This window comes from Paramormyrops kingsleyae, chromosome 4, assembly GCF_048594095.1.
Source record: "Paramormyrops kingsleyae isolate MSU_618 chromosome 4, PKINGS_0.4, whole genome shotgun sequence".
NCBI classification, from domain to species: Eukaryota; Metazoa; Chordata; class Actinopteri; order Osteoglossiformes; family Mormyridae; genus Paramormyrops; species Paramormyrops kingsleyae.
In genome coordinates this window covers 40,204,178-40,221,902 of record NC_132800.1, presented here as the reverse complement: position 1 = coordinate 40,221,902, position 17,725 = coordinate 40,204,178, and the positions used below count along the sequence as shown (strand labels likewise).

At 45.2% G+C, this 17,725-nt stretch overlaps 1 protein-coding gene across 1 annotated transcript in view; it reads right to left on the bottom strand.

The window, feature by feature from the left end:
- Nucleotides 1-12,742, bottom strand: part of rheb (Ras homolog, mTORC1 binding) — a 31,151-nt gene extending 18,409 nt beyond the window's left edge. Inside the window, exon 1 of the mRNA XM_023822842.2 lies at nt 12,458-12,742. Coding sequence (XP_023678610.1) covers nt 12,458-12,509 — 52 coding nt within the window. The 5' untranslated portion in view covers nt 12,510-12,742. The remainder of the gene's footprint in view (nt 1-12,457) is intronic.
- Between the last annotated feature and the right edge of the window lie 4,983 nt (nt 12,743-17,725).

The following is a 17,725-nucleotide window of genomic DNA, read 5'->3' as shown; positions in this document are numbered from 1 at the left end:
GAGTGGGTGTATCTGAGCAGCATCAAGGGTCTTTGGGGAAAATGTTGGCCCAGAGGGGTGCATTTGAGCAGCTTTGGGGGTCTTTGGGAAGCAAATCAGTCGAAGGGGAGCATTTCCCGATCATAAATCCACTTCATATTTAGGCTGAAGCAGCTCTAGATGGCTTAGGCTCCTCACATAACCCCAATGCGCTCCCATGACATCCACCATGCCCAAGAACATCCCACAGACCCGTCTCTCGATCCTACTAACTCCCTGAGAATGTTCCAGGTCCAATCTTCCCACTGGGATGAGGGAAGAAGTCTCCTACGAGGTCTCCCGAATAACCAAAACACCATTACTCTTAAAAAATAATCAAAAGAAATGTTCTCCCAAGGTCCAGATTCCATTACATCTTCCACATGCTGGGAGTACAATAAAGAAATTCTGAATTCCTCTAACAGAGAAATGAACGTCCTCACATATCTACAGCTCAATCCATTCAGTGTTTGTTTCCATGTAATAAATATGTTTATTTCCACATGGCAGCTTCTGAATGGTAATAATCACACACACACACACACACACACACACACACACACACACACACACACACATTTATATTCATATCTTTGTGGGGACTGCCTATTCATGTCTATGGGTAAACTTTAATCCCAACAATATCAACCTTAACCCCTACCCAGCCCTAACCATAATCATAAGTAATCAAACAAAATAAGACTATTGATATTTTTACTTTTTTGATTGCAGTCACAGATTTTTACCAAATTGAGTTTCCTTTCCCCGTGTGGGGACTGAAAAAATGGTTCCCACAAAGTCAAAATAACAGGTTTTCATCATGTTGTGGGGACATTTGGTCCCTACACTGTAATATATACACTCACCTAAAGGATTATTAGGAACACCTGATCAATTTCTCATTAATGCAATTATTTAATCAACCAGTCACATGGCAGTTGCTTCAATGCATTTAGGGGTGTGGTCCTGGTCAAGACAATCTCCTGAAGTCCAAACTGAATGTCAGAATGGGAAAGAAAGGTGATTTAAGCAATTTTGAGCGTGGCATGGTTGTTGGTGCCAGACGGGCCGGTCTGAGTATTTCACAATCTGCTCAGTTACTGGGATTTTCACGCACAACCATTTCTAGGGTTTACAAAGAATGGTGTGCAAAGGGAAAAACATCCAGTATGCGGCAGTCCTGTGGGCGAAAATGCCTTGTTGAAGCTAGAGGTCAGAGGAGAATGGGCCGACTGATTCAAGCTGATAGAAGAGCAACTTTGACTGAAATAACCACTCGTTACAACCGAGGTATGCAGCAAAGAATTTGTGAAGCCACAACACGCACAACCTTGAGGCGGATGGGCTACAACAGCAGACGACCCCACCGGGTATCACTCATCTCCACTACAAATAGGAAAAAGAGGCTACAATTTGCACGAGCTCACCAAAATTGGACAGTTGAAGACTGGAAAAATGTTGCCTGGTCTGATGAGTCTCGATTTCTGTTGAGACATTCAAATGGTAGAGTCAGAATTTGACGTAAACAGAATGAGAACATGGATCCATCATGCCTTGTTACCACTGTGCAGGCTGGTGGTGGTGGTGTAATGGTGTGGGGGATGTTTTCTTGGCACACTTTAGGCCCCTTAGTGCCAATTGGGCATCGTTTAAATGCCACGGACTACCTGAGCATTGTTTCTGACCATGACCACCATGTACCCATCCTGTAATGGCTACTTCCAGCAGGATAATGCACCATGTCACAAAGCTCGAATCATTTCAAATTGGTTTCTTGAACATGACAATGAGTCCACTGTACTAAAATGGCCCCCACAGTCACCAGATCTCAACCCAATAGAGCATCTTTGGGATGTTTTGGAACGGGAGCTTCGTGCCCTGGATGTGCATCCCACAAATCTCCCATTAACTGCAAGATGCTATCCTATCAATATGGGCCAACATTTCTAAAGAATGCTTTCAGCACCTTGTTGAATCAATGCCACGTAGAATTAAGGCAGTTCTGAAGGCGAAAGGGGGTCAAACACCGTATTAGTATGGTGTTCCTAATAATCCTTTAGGTGAGTGTACATTAACCACACCCAGACATAGACACAAACACATACTAAGCAGTGAAAGGGAGGTAAAGCCTTTCTCTGTAGTGGTGATGAAATCTTTAAATCAGCATTTCTCTACCCGGTCCTTGGGGACCCCCAGACGGTCCGTGTTTTTGCTCCCTCCCAGGGTGTTTTCAGCCTCAACAGTATGAATGGAAGGCTGGGATGCAGCTTCAGGTGGTATGTGAACACCTAACAGCCAAACCGGGAGTCTGTTACCATGACAACCGGCTGCCAGCTGCCACATCCTTCATGCAAAGAGAGAAAGCTCATTCTCAAACCATGAGCAACGGCTGCCCACCAAAGCCACCACCATCACAGGGAAAACCAGCTTGAAGAATCTGTAAATATTCCAGCATTATATGACTGCCTTCTATCTTACTAGGAAATGATTTTTAACTTTATAGACCTTTTATGCAGAGGCACAAAAACCACAGGAGAAAATTGCACCTACAAATTGACATCATTACGCTGAAACTAAAACATGCACCACTTTAAAATATATATCTGTGTTTAACCCTGTAACACTGACCAGGATAAGCGCTTAGAATATGGATGGATTTATATTCTGTATATAACTGAAATGGCACAGACAGATTAAACACTGCTGCTTGACCACATATACAGTACGGAGAAGAAACCCTGCGATAACCCTAAACCCTAATCCTTACCCTAACCCCAAACGCGAACATTTTCTCTATACCTCCAGACATACTAACACTTAGCATGCATCTCCAACAGGATGCGTGTATCCTCTGTTTAGTCACATAAGCGCCTACATTTAGCATGAATCACCAGCAGACCACAAAAAAATGACCATTTATAGCATGATTCCCCACCAGGACTCACATGCCTATTTTTAATCACACAGACGGTAATATTTTCTTTAAAACGTCCTTGAGACCACAAAAGCGCTGGTGCTCAGCGACCCGCATGCTCCTGTTTGTTACGGATCGCCTGCAGACCTGACGAACACGTGCTTTCCGTGTACATCACCAGTACCCCAAGTAAATAACACAGCGTCCCGTCGGGCTCAACTCGTGCCAGTGAGAATCCCGCAGCTCCACAGCATCGCTGGATATGGGAATGAAGATCGCCAACCCCCTCCCCACCACCCACCCCCTCCCAATGGAGAGGAAGGAACACAGGGCGAAGCCCGGAAGGCCGACGGACAACCGGGAGGGAGCGCGGAGCTCGGGCGAAATGTCAGTCTCAATGCTGCCGTGGGACAGGGGGCAGGGGGGGGGTGGGGATGTAAGATCTGGCTTCGGTTACTCAGCCGCGACTCACTGTCGACTCAGGAATAAAAAATGCACCAGCGGGAGATTGATATCAAAGGAAAAGAGGAGGGGTGGGCAAGTAAAGCAGGAGGTAAACCCTTAGCGTGGTGGTGGGGGGTGGGGGCAGCGATGGGCTCATTAGTGTTTCCAAGGGCAACTGGGAAGTCCCTGGATGGCGAGGCGCCGAACTCAGCGAGACATGGCTCCCCTGGCTATGAATGCCGGACGGGCATCTTTCCCAGCGGGCGATAAGGTCATCGGCATACCTCGGAGCTTTTGAAGGAACGCCGCGGCCCGGAAGGCGTGCGCCAGCGCAAACAAAGCGCCCCAGAGTGGCCTGGCCGGCTCGCCGTGGCCACTGCGCATTCCAGGCATTTCCAGCAGAATACAGGGAACAATCGCGTAGTGTTTCCGAGGGCCTGGATTACATTCAGCGACCCCCGATGGGGGGTTGGGACACAAATCGGTCTAGGACACCGAGGACGGGGTTAAGTTCCAGCAGAATTACTAAAGATTACTATGCAATCTAACCTACAGGAATGGCTACATTATCGCCATTGACTGCGGGACTTTGTGGTTACAATGACATTCAGAGGATCTTATTTAAAAAAGCCCTTCAAAGAACTTGCTATGTCCCACGGCGACATTGAAAAGATGTGACCTTCAGGAGGGCTGCCCACTCCGGGCTGGTGCTCGCTGGATGTCCTGCAGGGACCACATTGAGTGTAAGAGACCTTCCGCCTAGAAAGGTCATCCCTCACCCAAACATGAGGGGGCGCTCATGTACACGTTAAGTGTAAATTAAATCTTTATTCCTTTATGACCCAACTCCTCCCCTCTGAGCTGATGCAGCATTGGGTTGCCATACATTCAACGGCTTTCCCCCTGTTCACACAGGTTTACTTTAATAAAGTGCTACAAATTGCATAGCTATTAATACCCGGACATATATCTCTTCATTTACGCTGAATTTATGCAGGACGCAGTTGCATAAATCAAACAGCGCATCACACATGAAAATAGAAATTTCATGTGTGACAATGTCGGTGTGAATTATTCAAGACGCTTATTCGTCCTCTGCAGCGCATTCCAGGCACATCAGTATTAGAAAAACCATGTTAATGAGTGGGCTGATACCTCCACAGATACACAGAGTTCTCTAATAGTGCTTTTCCACTGGCACACAGGAACCAAGTGGTACCCGAGCCGTACTACAAAGAGGAACTAGTCACAGTTTTCCACTGCAGAATGTTCTATAGTATTTTTTTAAGTATATGGTTGGAATTTTTCAAGTTTAGTTATCAGAAATGCATTGATACATCGGAATGTCTGATGCTACTAATAATGAATAATATGTAGCGTACGTCCTTTTCCGCTTCAGATAATCCATGCTTATCGATGCAGACCACTGCTATCTGATCACCCGTATCTCCCTGCATTTCGACCAATCAGATGGTGGTGATGCAACCAGCTCAGTCACACTTTCGGGCCTGCTAGTATCCAGGAACACATCAGTGTGGGTATGGTTCGGGTATGACTTGGATACTTTATAATGGAAAACCGCCAGTTCATGGTATGGCTCAGTTCCCAGTGGCAGTGGAAAAGCGCCACAAATCATCAGTCCAGGATGCTGAGCAGAGCACTGAGGCGGCCTGTTGTCCCATAAGGGGAGGAGAACCATGCTCAGCCCGACTATTTAAAAAGCTCAGAGATCACAGCAGGCTCCTGTGGAAGCGCTCAGATGTAACGACTTGTGACCAAAGTTGTTCAGCCTGTAGTGAGCAAAATATCCTCACTGTTTTTTTTTCCAGATGAAAAATGGCACATTACCATCGATAAAAGTGCCGCTTTCTTTTTTTAAAGGTCAATTCATTCTGCGCAGTACTGTAAAGCTTTGCTGCTTCATTATCAGGTGTGGTTTCGAATTTAACCTCTGAGCAGAGATGGAGAGCTGTGTGATGCTGCTTTTAACACAGATGGTATTAAGGCCTGTTTTTTCAGACTGTTAACCATTAAAATCCGCATGGATAATGTCACCATTCACCGTTTTCACTGCCTAAGTTCTAGTTCCTCATAGTTCCGCTCTCTGCATTTCTTTAAAAAGGATAAATGCTGATAATCTCACCCCCCCCAGTCTATGCCGGCAGTGTCTCCCCACGTCGCCATGGCTTCAGATCCCAGAGCCAAACCATGGGGTTCTGCCGTTTTCCCACAGTGCCGCAAGGCGCCTCCTGAAAGGTCTTCGGCAATCACGGCTCACAAAGACACACCACCCCACGATTTTCCACAAAGACGACCCCCGAAATCTCCGCTTCCCTCCGCCGGGGCTCTCGCTCCTCCGGTGTTCCTGCTCATTCACGGCGGTCCCGGTCTGGCACACGCCGCCCTCACCCACCTCACCGCGCTCGGGAACGCGGGCTGCCCACGCTGCCGCACCACAGTCTCTCAGTGCTTCCCATTCACTCCTCAAGACGCAGCCCAAACAGAGTTTATATAACCTCCAACTACCTGAACCAGCAGCTCAGGTGGTTAGTGCCGGTGATCAGAGGGTTGCCGGTTTGAATTCCATGCTCGGCAGAGTAGACACATATCCGTTCAGCCTTTAAGCAAAGTCAGTAACCGCCTGAAAAGGGCTCCAGGGGTGCTAGGTGGACGGGCAACCCTGCACTCAGCACAAAGCTTCACTCTCACCTCTATATGAGGGTATGTGTTAAAGAGAAGAGCATGATGGGATATGTGAAAAGACATTCCAATGGGGCTGTACTTGTGAACATGGCAAATAAAGCATCATTTCAGTGGACTCATCACGTCGCGCTGTCATTAAAATCCTTAATGATAATAATATGTTCTTTTCTGCAAGGTGTTGTAATTTAGGGAGAAAAATTCAAGCCATAAAATAAAGACGATCTCCAAAGCAACCAATGAACATGAGTCACGTTCTTTTCCTGGCCGAGCATGACGACCACATTCACATCCTAATCCAACCCCCCCCCCCCCCCAAACTCTGCATACAATGGAGTGTCTTGATGTTTCTCTGTTGATCACCTCTAATGGTCACAAACATCAATTATTCAGACTTTGAATCCTTCCATTTCACATTTACAACAATGTAAGCGTAACAATGCATTCCCACATAAAAGGATGCCAGCGACAGAGCAGGGATGGACAACACTGTGGGCCTATTTAAAATCCACATTGTGGGGACATTTGGTTTACACACTATATTATATATATTAACCACGTGCGCACACACACACACATAGAGAAACACTAAACAGTGAAAGAGAGGTAAAGAATGGCTCTGTAATGGTGATGAAATCTTTGAATCAGCGTTTCTCAGCCCAGTTCTCGGGGATCCCCAGACAGTCCAAGTTTTTGCTCCCTTCCAGGGGGGTTTCCCGAGGAGGGGATAGAAACACTGATATAAATGAAATGACATATTTTTATCACAATGTAAACTATACACCCCCCCACACACACACACACACACACACACACACCCACACCCACAACGACTTCTGAAATTGCATTCAAAACCTACAGCACAGGTGAGCGTGTGACTTTATGTTATTCTGAGTGGTGCTATCTCAGTGAGTCTTATGAATCATATGCCACAATTTTCTGTGATGAAATGGTTCGTTTCCATCCCCCAACACCAAACACTTGCCAGGGTATTCAGGGAAAATCTGCATAGGATGCATCATGAGCTAAAAGAGCAACGGGGATCCTGCGCTCTCCAAATGGCCAACGCTTCAGTCCCAACATTAACACTAAGGGATGTACATCTAACTGTCGTCAGCACATTTAACAATAAGACACTATATATTTAAAAGTGAGAGAACAGCATTTTCATGTTTCCTAGAGTAGCGTGTAGGTCACAGACTGCCAGTGATAGAATTACCACGCTATAGTAATGGTCGCTGTACAGAGGCGACAGATGCGGGTCATGAACCCCTGATGTTTGCCCAGTCCTCCAGACACCAAGCCGGGAAGGTCAATCTCATCTGCCTGATCCAGAAGGACGGCACAAAGCGCAGCTCTCTCATGAAGATGTCCCGCGCTTACAGATGCAACACCAGCGTTGCCAACGGCAACCACGGCATCACGTAACCGTGCACGTTACCCACCGAATGAATGAGTGACGTGCAAGCCGAAAACACCAAAGCTCTGGCAGCTGTTTCAAGGCACGCCTGCACTTCTACAACTCAAAGCAGGCCAGGCGACAGAATATGGAGGCTACTGTCGCCTATAAATAAACAGGTAAATATTTATTTTTACATGGGACGTTAAATATAAAAAGGCTCCTATGGCATAATGCTTACCAAAGTCTCAGCTAAGCGTGCTAGGCTAGCCTCTGAAAAACGCTACAATGAAAAAACCCGACTGACTGAATGGCAAGGCTTACTAATGCTTTGCACCCTCACACTGAGCCTGTGGCTAACCCCCAAGGCTCCAGACCAGCCTGCCCCCTACTGACCGGCAGGAGGACTAACGCCTTGAGAATATTCAAATCAGTAATTATTGAATTATGACAGTGCTTTACATTTGTCTGACAGCTTAAGACATTCGATACTCCAATATAAAGACCTTTAAAACTAACAATTTAAATGCAGTATGGACTAGAATCATGCATAGAACAATAATATTAAGACGTTTATGGCCAATAAGTCACATCATAAAATAATCTGATTTTAGTCTATACTGAACAATGCTGTTGATAAAAACAAGAACAAAACAAAAACATAAAAAACTATATATAGTAGATAATATCGTCGTTGCCCAATGAATAACACGTATCTCCAAAAAGCCATTGTTTCAGTAGCGTAAAAAAACACATTTTCTCAGAAACTACTTCACAAGAAACCACCAGTGAATAATTTAACATTCTAAATGGACATACTTGGATTATTTTCAGTGAGACAAATATGTCAGTGTCAACAAGATACAAACTAATCTTGCTTTATATTCACAATTAACAATGATGTTAGTTAGCTAGGAAAATGTAAAGTAAATCGTACAAATGACGATCATGAATACAAATGTTAACTAGAACAAACACAAACACAAATACCACTTAAACAGATGACTTCATAAAACATCTTTTCATTGGTCAATTACATCTCAAACACAATCAGTAGACAGAGGAGAATGGGTGTATTCCATCTATAGTAAAATGTCAAAACTGTTAAGAAGTGGCCATACATGGTTTTCAACGGACGTTGATGATATGGAATTTTCTTAGCTATTAGAGCCAGTGAGTGTTTTACTGCAACCAAGGATGGGAACGTCAGACGGTGGAGGCACGGAAGCTCTACGGAGTCTATCTCTGATCGAATTGTGATGACAAGAGTCCTGGAAAGGAGGTCACCTCTCAACGGAGTGATGAATCAAACCTCAAAATGTCTGTCACCCAGGCGAATGCAACATGCCGCCTTCCACGTAGAACAACGTCAACTGGAACTCAACCCAAGGACCTGGAGGCCTGTTCATCTTTCCAGTACTTTGCTCTGTTTAATCCAAGAAGTTCCAGCAAACCAGTTCAACAGTAAATAAAAAAAAAAAAAAAAAACGAATTTCAGAGTGACACACTTTTTACAAATCTGCTTTTCTTTGTGAGGACAGTGAATGACTAACGCATTCAGAGAAAGCCAACTCACGCGCCGTGCCCGTATTCAGTACGTGGACAAACAAATCTTACAGTTGCGATCAAGAAGACCGCCTAGTCAAAACCACATCGGGGGAAAAAAGGGACACGTCCGTCAGACAAAGGACGCCTTTCTGTACAGAAGAACGGCACCCGTGCTAGCTGTCAAAAAGCAAACGGCCCATCGAGTGAACATCGAGTCACATGACTTCCAGGGACAGCCCAATGCACATCAACTCAGATTCCAAACGGTTCACATGCATGTATGCTATCATGGAAAACTCATCCCTTGGTATGGCAAACAGATCCACAAACCAAGGGAACGGGGCAAAGGAATGGGGGATTTTTAGAACCCTTCTGGTATAAACAGTTAAACAAGCTCACCTAACATACAAAAATGGCTGTTTTCCTTTTTAACCAAAAGGGAACCAATCAGAAAGCCCCCCAAAGTGGCACGGATGCCTTTACACCCTTAGCCATTGATTACAGGTGAGTAAAAGCTGCAACTTCCCGCCCTCGTCTCTCAGAGTTCTGTATTAATTATATCATTGCATTATGATGGTCCAGTGTTGTGAACCTCTCTAAGCGACTGGCAGCCCAAATTAAAACCGGAATACCAAGCAGCAATTACATGACACTGAAGCACCGGGGTCTGTTCTAAGGAAGCCTCCCGCACAGCTAGCTAGCTAAATAAATAGCTACATAAATACCAGCACAGTCTGGCAAAATCTAGGAATATAACATTTTTTTCCCTTTTACTTTTAATTTGATCTGCTGAACTTCATTTGTAAGGTGGAAATTTCTGGAGTGTCCTGCTCCTTCATCCGAAAGGGGTCAGGCAGTCGTAAAGAAAACGTTTTTAGGAATCCATTACTACACGTTGGGGTGAACATTCGTGCGATTCTCTCCAACCGTACAGCATCATGCCTCCTGACACCCCCCATAAAGTACAAATTGCTGTTTGAGTGACCTCTCCATTTCCAATAAGACCCAGCAACACATAAAACAGCTTCCTCACACATTGACTATATTTAGCTGACACTTTTGTCCAAAGCCATGTAATAATGAGATAAATGGCACATTAAATTGGCCCCATTCACGTACTTCTAAGTACAAACTAAAACTGCGCCTTTTTAGTGTTGAGAGTTTTAAGCTCGGTGGTCTTCCTTCTGTGTTATAAATGTCAGTACTGTGTGTACCTGGGACTGATCATTAGCACAAAAATAATGGGTTTGGGGGGGATGTGGACGCCACGCTTCACTTCTCCTGGAATATACTGTACCAGACCCACAATGTATCACCTCGAGTTTACCGTGACCGTGAGCCTTTCCGTCTGAAAGTCAGCGCCTGTCAGGGAACCGCTTCCCGCCTTCCGTGCACGATCGCTCGGTAACTCCATTTTAAATCACGCCCCGTTCTGATGTAACGCAGCGGCCACGCATCCCGTTCGGCCACCGGCTATAAATACCCGTTCGCACGAGGAACAATGCGCCTCCTCATTCGTGACGTCTCCGGAATAAACTTCCAGATGTGGCGGTAAAACTATCCGGTGACCCAAAAAGAGACGTGCAAGAGAAACGAGAGCATATTAACACAGAAACGCACAGGCTAAATTTAACGATCATTTGCACACGCACACAGAAAACATTAACGAGGATACAGCTCTGCTTTGTAACAACAATAATGCAGTACATCATAAAATCTCACACCTCTATCAGGGATGCACACAAATATGTGCTAACTGTATTTTTTCCACATGTAATTGTAACATCCAGAATATGAAGTACACATGTAATCATTTTTTCAATGAGTTTCCAGTCAGATCCCTTTGTAATTCTAAACTTCAGAGGACAATCATCGGTGGAAAGGAGGACCGGCATCGTGCAGAAGCTTCGGGCTTTTTCACGTGTGACAGTGACGCTTATCTATGTGCAGCTACGGTGTGTGACGGCAGTGCGCAGTGGTAACCTTTCCCATGCTCGGGGACCATGTGCGTGACACACACACACAGCTGCTGGGCCAAACGCGCTATACATCAAATACAACCGACTTAGGTCGCAAAGATAATTCGTTTCTCTAAGCAGCGTTTATTTCACACGAAGGCGATCCGTCCTCAGCAAAGACACCGTCTCTCGTTTCATGGCATGATGAAATAATAGAGCTTATTAAGAGTGAAACTTCAGTGAAGGGTGTGACAAAGATGTGCCTCACACGCCCATAAATGGTTCAATTAGCAAATGATTTCATCTTCATTTTTGCAGTTGAGGATCTACCTCTGAGACACAAGCTAATCAAGTCTTTGTTCAAATATAGCTTCATCCCAAATATATAGGTATGCATTCATACATATAGAAACAAAATCACCACTCCAAGCGAACGGGAGGTAATTTAGGAAAAAAAATCAGAACCCCGGCTACATGATCCCATCGAGAGCTGCTATGCTGATCTTTATCTCGATGTCTCACGTTAATTTATTTTATGCTTAAGTCTCCCGGCGTGGCCCTGTGCCCACGCCCGCCATGCCGACCGCCCCACACCGGTCACACATGCATCCTCTGCGGCGAGGGGAGAGCCGCTCCCTCCCGCATGATGGCCGCTATCACTCCCGGCATCGCAGCGTGCGTGGCGGAAAAAACCCGTAGGCGGCCGGCAGCCTGAAATCATTACAGCTTCACCCCTGGATGGGACTGGAGAAGCCGGCGATCCCCGCCTCTCTGATACCGAGACACACCTGCCACACGCACTCGGTATCGGCAACTATTAGGCAACCACAACGCGCCGGGTGCATCATTGTTTTCAGTTATTTTCACCCAGTAACACACCATAAGCACATTTACTGTACTTTCCTTCAATCAGACATATGACATTTTATATCAGGGCAAAAAAGAAAGGGATGCTTTACCTATATCTATACATAATTATAAAATATGTGCGTGTATTATATCACCGCCGAGTGTATCTAGAGGACGCGGAGAGTCTGCTGCAAAAAACATTAAAATCTTGTTTTAAATATGAAAAGTTGGACGTTCCCACAACACGATCCTACGGCTCCGTCCGGGATCTGCATTTGGCCGGTTGCACCGCAACGCGGAGCCCACAACGTGGCTGGACTATGCGGCTCGCCCCGGCTCACAGGACCCGCTCATTCCGGTCCAAACAGGTGCCGCTTGCCATCACGACCCCCCTCCTTCCCTATTCAGGTGGTCGCCTGCGGGGTCGAGGCTGACACCGGCCCATTATCTCACACCGTCTGCGGTTCCGTCCACCTCACCCATCCGCACCATGCATGATGCCGCACCGACCCGGGCGCATCCATCTGCAACCGAACCGTGAAACGCGCATGCAGCATGGGATCATCCAAAGGGACGGGATGCTTCCTCCCCATGATGCTGCTGGTGATGAGGGTGATGAAGACTTACCCACGGATCTGTACCCCAGGATGGCGATCTTGCGCGATTTCGGTTGCGGCATCTTTTTTCTAGCAACGACACATCAACTTAGCTAGGCTCGGCAGTAGGGCACATGCAGAAGCCTGGGGATGCCCTGAGTCGCCTCGCGTCTGGCACTACTTACGCAGCGCGCTGTTGTCTTAAACAACCGAATTTAATTTTGAAGCTAATATTTAACAAAATTCCCAACAATTTCACAAAAAAAAAACTCGACTCTCTAATATCTGCGTCACTCTGCTAGCAATCATATGTATTATTCATAAGAGGCCCGCGTTGGTTGGCTGTATTTATAATTAGGGTGGGCCTATACAGAGCTCTAAGATACCATTGGCGTGAATTTCTGTCTTTCTAGTTCAGATACCGACTCTGGCTGATTTAATTGGTCAATGCGTACTGTTGTGACTTCCAACGTGCGCCGTGGGTGGCTGGCAGCGTTGTCATTCATGGAATCGCATTGAAAGGAGCGCAAGTTAACACTAAGAAGGATATGTGGGTGCTGAGAATAGCCGAGACCTGCAGAAATCAGTGTTACAGGGTGGTGGAGACCCATGGGCTTCATTGAGGGAGCACGGATAATTAGCAGGAGTGCATATGCTTTGCATATTTGGCATGTATCGCAATGCAAAATGCGTGTAATCCAAATGAACCAGAACAAGACAATATTACCCGGGGTTGTAAAAATAATTTGTAATGATTTCGAGCTAACGCATTTGTTGCAGAGCTAATGCTGAGATCGATAATCTCAGCGACGGAAATAGCAGTTAATTAAATAATGGCTCACTGAATCTATTCTGTTAGTGATCTACTATTATGGCGTCCCCAAATAAGGTCGAAAGACATTTATTTCCTCTTTTATGCCGTTTATAGGGTAATTGCCCCGTAGTTATTGAAACAACCGGAAATCGGGCCAGGAAATGTGTTGCAATGATCCCTTTTCCGTCGTCTTCGCGTTACGGTTTCACACCTCCATGGCTGTACCAAAGCGTCTCGCCTGCGCCTGTGTGTATGGAGTTTGCATGTTGCGTGTGGCTTCCCGCCGTACGCACGGTTCAGGTGGATCGGTGTATCTAAATTACCGTGTGTTTGTGTCCTGTAATGGCATCCTGTTAACAATGTGTCGTGTTAATGTGCTGTAGGAATTCCTCCAAGTTCACCCAAAATCCTTCACTGGATACGCGGTTCTGAATAATGCGTGGATGGACTGGATCACTCTCTACACTTTAAATGCATGAGGTCGCTATTATTTTAAGCTTCATTAACACCGTCCTGTTTACATAATCTGCATATAGCAACCATATAATTTTTATATATATATTTTTTTTTACATTATACCTGCAAATTATATATATTATCGTCTACTAATAAATGCAGTTACTGTGAGGTTGCCATAAATTTGAGTTGGTTCAATATTCATTATTGATGGACTAAAATGTAAGATATTCAATATCTTGGGGACGGGGTCGTAAAATATACCCTGTCCTACAATTGCCTACCACACTGTTCAGGTGGATGATGCAGGCGGTGGATCGTCGCCATCTGGTGGCAAATCTATCAAGTTTCACTGCGAGTCCGCGGATCTTACTTTATTGTAGTGGTAAATTCCTCAAAGATCTGTATTCCAGACTGGGTAATCAATTCTAGGTTTCATATGCTCAAAATGAAATAAAACCTACAGTCGTTGCCAAAAGTTTTGAGAATGACACAATTATTGGTTTTCTGCTGGAGTCTGCTGCCTCAGTTTTTATGATGGCAATTTACTTATAATCCAGAATGTTACGAAGAGAGATCAGATGCATTGCAATTAATTGCATAGTCCCTTTTTGCCATGAAAATGAACTTGATCCCAAAAAAACCATTGCCACTGCATTTCAGCCCTGCCACAAAAGGAGAATCATTTCAGTGATTCTCTCGTTAACACAGGTGAGAGTGTTGGCGAGGACAAGGCTGGAGATCACTCTGTCATGCTGATTGAGTTAGAATAGCAGATTGGATGCTTTAAAAGGAGGGTGGTGCTTGAAATCATTGTTCTTCCTCTGTTAACCATGGTTACCTGCAAGGAAACGCGTGCAGTCAACATTGCTTTGCCCGAAAAGGGCTTCACAGGCAAGGATATTGCTGCTAGTAAGATTACGCCTAAATCAACCATTTATCAGATCATCAAGAGCTTCAAGGGGAGAGGTTCATTTGTTGTGAAGAACGTATCAGGGCTCCCAAGAAAGTCCAGCAAGCACCAGGACCATCTCCTAAAGTTGATTCACCTGCAAAATTGGGGCATCAGCAGTGCAGAGCTTGCTCAGGAATGGCAGCAGGCAGGTATGAGTGAATCTGCACGCACAGCGAAGCAAAAAATTTTGGAGGATGGCCTAGTGTCAAGACGGGCAGCAAAGAAACCACTTCTCTCCAAGAAAAACATCAGGGACAGACTGATATTCTGCAAAAGGTACAGGGATTGGATTGTTGAGGACTTGGATAAAATCATTTTCTCCGATGAATCCCCTTTCTGATTGTTTGGGGCATCTGCAAAAAAGACTGTCCGGAGAAGAAAAGGTGAGCGCTACCATCAGTCCTGTGTCATGGCAACAGTAAAGCATCCTGAGACCATTCATGTATGGGGTTGCTTCTCAGCCAAGGGAGTGGGCTCACTCACAATTTTGCCTAAGAACACAGCCATGAATAAAGAATGGTACCAAAACCACCTCCAAGAGCAACTTCTACCAACCATCTTAAAATAGTCTGGTGATGAATAATGCCTTTTCCAGCATGATGGAGCACCATGCCATAAGGCAGAAGTGATAACTAAGTGGCTTGGGGAACAAAACATTGACATTTTGGGTCCATGGCCAGGAAACTCCCCAGACCTTAATCTCATTGAGAACTTGTGGTCAATCTTCAAGAGGTGGGTGGACAAACAAAAACCCACAAATTCTGACAAACTCCAAGCATTGATTATGCAAGAATGGGCTGCCATCAGTCTGGATTTGGCCCAGAAGTTGATTGACAGCATGCCAGGGCGAATTGCAGAGGTCTTGAAAAAGAAGGGCCAACACTGCAAATACTGACTCTTTGCATAAACTTAATGTAATTGTCAATAAAAGCCTTTGCCACTTATGAAATGCCATAGAAACCATAGAATACCATAGAAACATCTGAGATCAGGTTAAACCTCAACTTCACTGCCATGGCAAAACAACAGAGGATAAGTCGTTTTTAGTTATTTGTTAGTTATTAGGGTACCGATCAATAACAAAAAGGGACACGGCCTTTTATTTAAAATTTACTTACATGATCCGCAACATGTTCACGATTTTTATGAAATATGGTCGTCAGATCGATCTTTCGTTTTCCACAGAATAATGATGTCTTGCTCCGCTAATTACATCTCTTTTCCTGCACTTCTGAGTAACTTCCAAATTATCGCCGGTGCTTGTGGTCAACTCATAAGCAAGCTACAGTACCATTGTAGGCGCCTACCCAGTAGTTCATGTTCGAACAAAAAGTAGGGACTAATGGCATTTTCACATCTATAGTTTTGGTTTCTCTGGTCCAAATCAGTTGATGAGTTCGTTATAAAAAACACACGAAGCAACAATGCACCACTTCAAATCATGTGAGAATGTTCCTTCTGCTTATTGGTCAGATGTGTCTGTGGCAGGAACAAGAAAGTAAATACAGGGCCCTGGAAGTGCTGCTATCTAGACTTTTGCAGCAGCTGGCGCGGTTGAACACGTCATCCATCCTCTATTTTTTACGCCATACGATCTACCCACACTACCTTTGCAATCAACCAGTAGATTGCGGTCGACGTATTGGGCACCCCTGCTATAGACATTTCCAGGACGATTGGTGTCGGTTGATATGTCTTGTCAGTGTTGTAATAGGGTCCATTCTGCTATATTGTGGCGAATATACGCTTGTGCCTCAGAGATGCTCAGTAACTGTTCTTGTGAAGAAAGCATGTCATCTGTACTTCGGCTGTTAAATCGGTGATCAAGACAAGGAATGGGCGCCTGACATTTGTTGTGCGACTTGTGCCGTCTGTCTGAGAGCCTGGCTCAGAGGCACTCGAAAGACAATGCTGTTTGCTGTCCAGAACAGAAAGACCATGTGACGGACTCTTACTTCTGTTTGACTAATGTGCCTGATTTCTCCAAAAACAAGAAGTCAATTGAATACCCTAATCTGCCTTCAGCAATGAGACCTGTGCCACATGATGACAGTCTTCCAATTCCGAAATCACCGGAGGAATGGACCTTAGACAAACCAGATAAAGAAAGTTCAATGCAGGGGACTGGCAGTGACAATGATCGGGATTTTGAACGGTGCTCATCAGTGTGATGGAGTGGTGGCTCTGAGGCTAGGGTTCTGTGCCAGCAATCAGAAGGTTGCTTGTTCAAATCCTGTGAATGCCCAGAGTGATTCTACTCTGTTGGGGTCTTGAGCAAGGCCCTTAACCTAAAATTGCTTCCCCCTGGGTATGATGTTAATCTACAAGGCCCTGCAAGGAGGTCCTCCAATTTACAGGGAATAACTTGGGGGTTGCTGGCAGGTTTGGCAATCCAGCTGTTTGGACTAGTGTGGTGTTGAGGTATCACCTGCCACATGGTTGTACTCAAGTTCTCATCCCTGAGGTGGTTTATCATGTGGTGGGTGTGACAATGCACTGTAATCAGTGCATGCTCCTTACCCCCCCTCCCTCATCAGGTGATCCACATCTCATAACACAGTCAGAATTAAATGATCTGGTCAGAGATTTGAGTCTGTCGAGAACAAAAGCTGAATTGCTGGGTTCGAGACTGCAGGAGTGGTGTTTTCTATCACCAGGTATGAAAATTTATGCTGACTACTGTTGAACACTGCAACGTGATGCACCTGACACTGAATACAAACAAAAATCAAGAATAAAACACTTTAATAGCATATAAGAATCATAAACTTGATTAAATGCGTTATTGCCAGTAAACAGTTAACTGTCAGAGTTCCTAGGTGATGCAGCAAAACCAAAACTATATTTGTGCAAACCCACCAGGTACCTGTCGCAATCAGCAAAAACTTTTCAGGAATCACAACTTTAAAAAAACTGTTGTGCAGTGTTATTGTATAGTATTGTATAGTACTGAAAAGCTGGGGGGTGGCATGGTGGCGCAGTGACCTCTGTGACCAGGGTTCCAGTCTCCACCCGGGTTCCATGTGTGTGGAGTTTGTATATTCTCCCCGTGTCATCGTGGGGTTTCCTCCGGG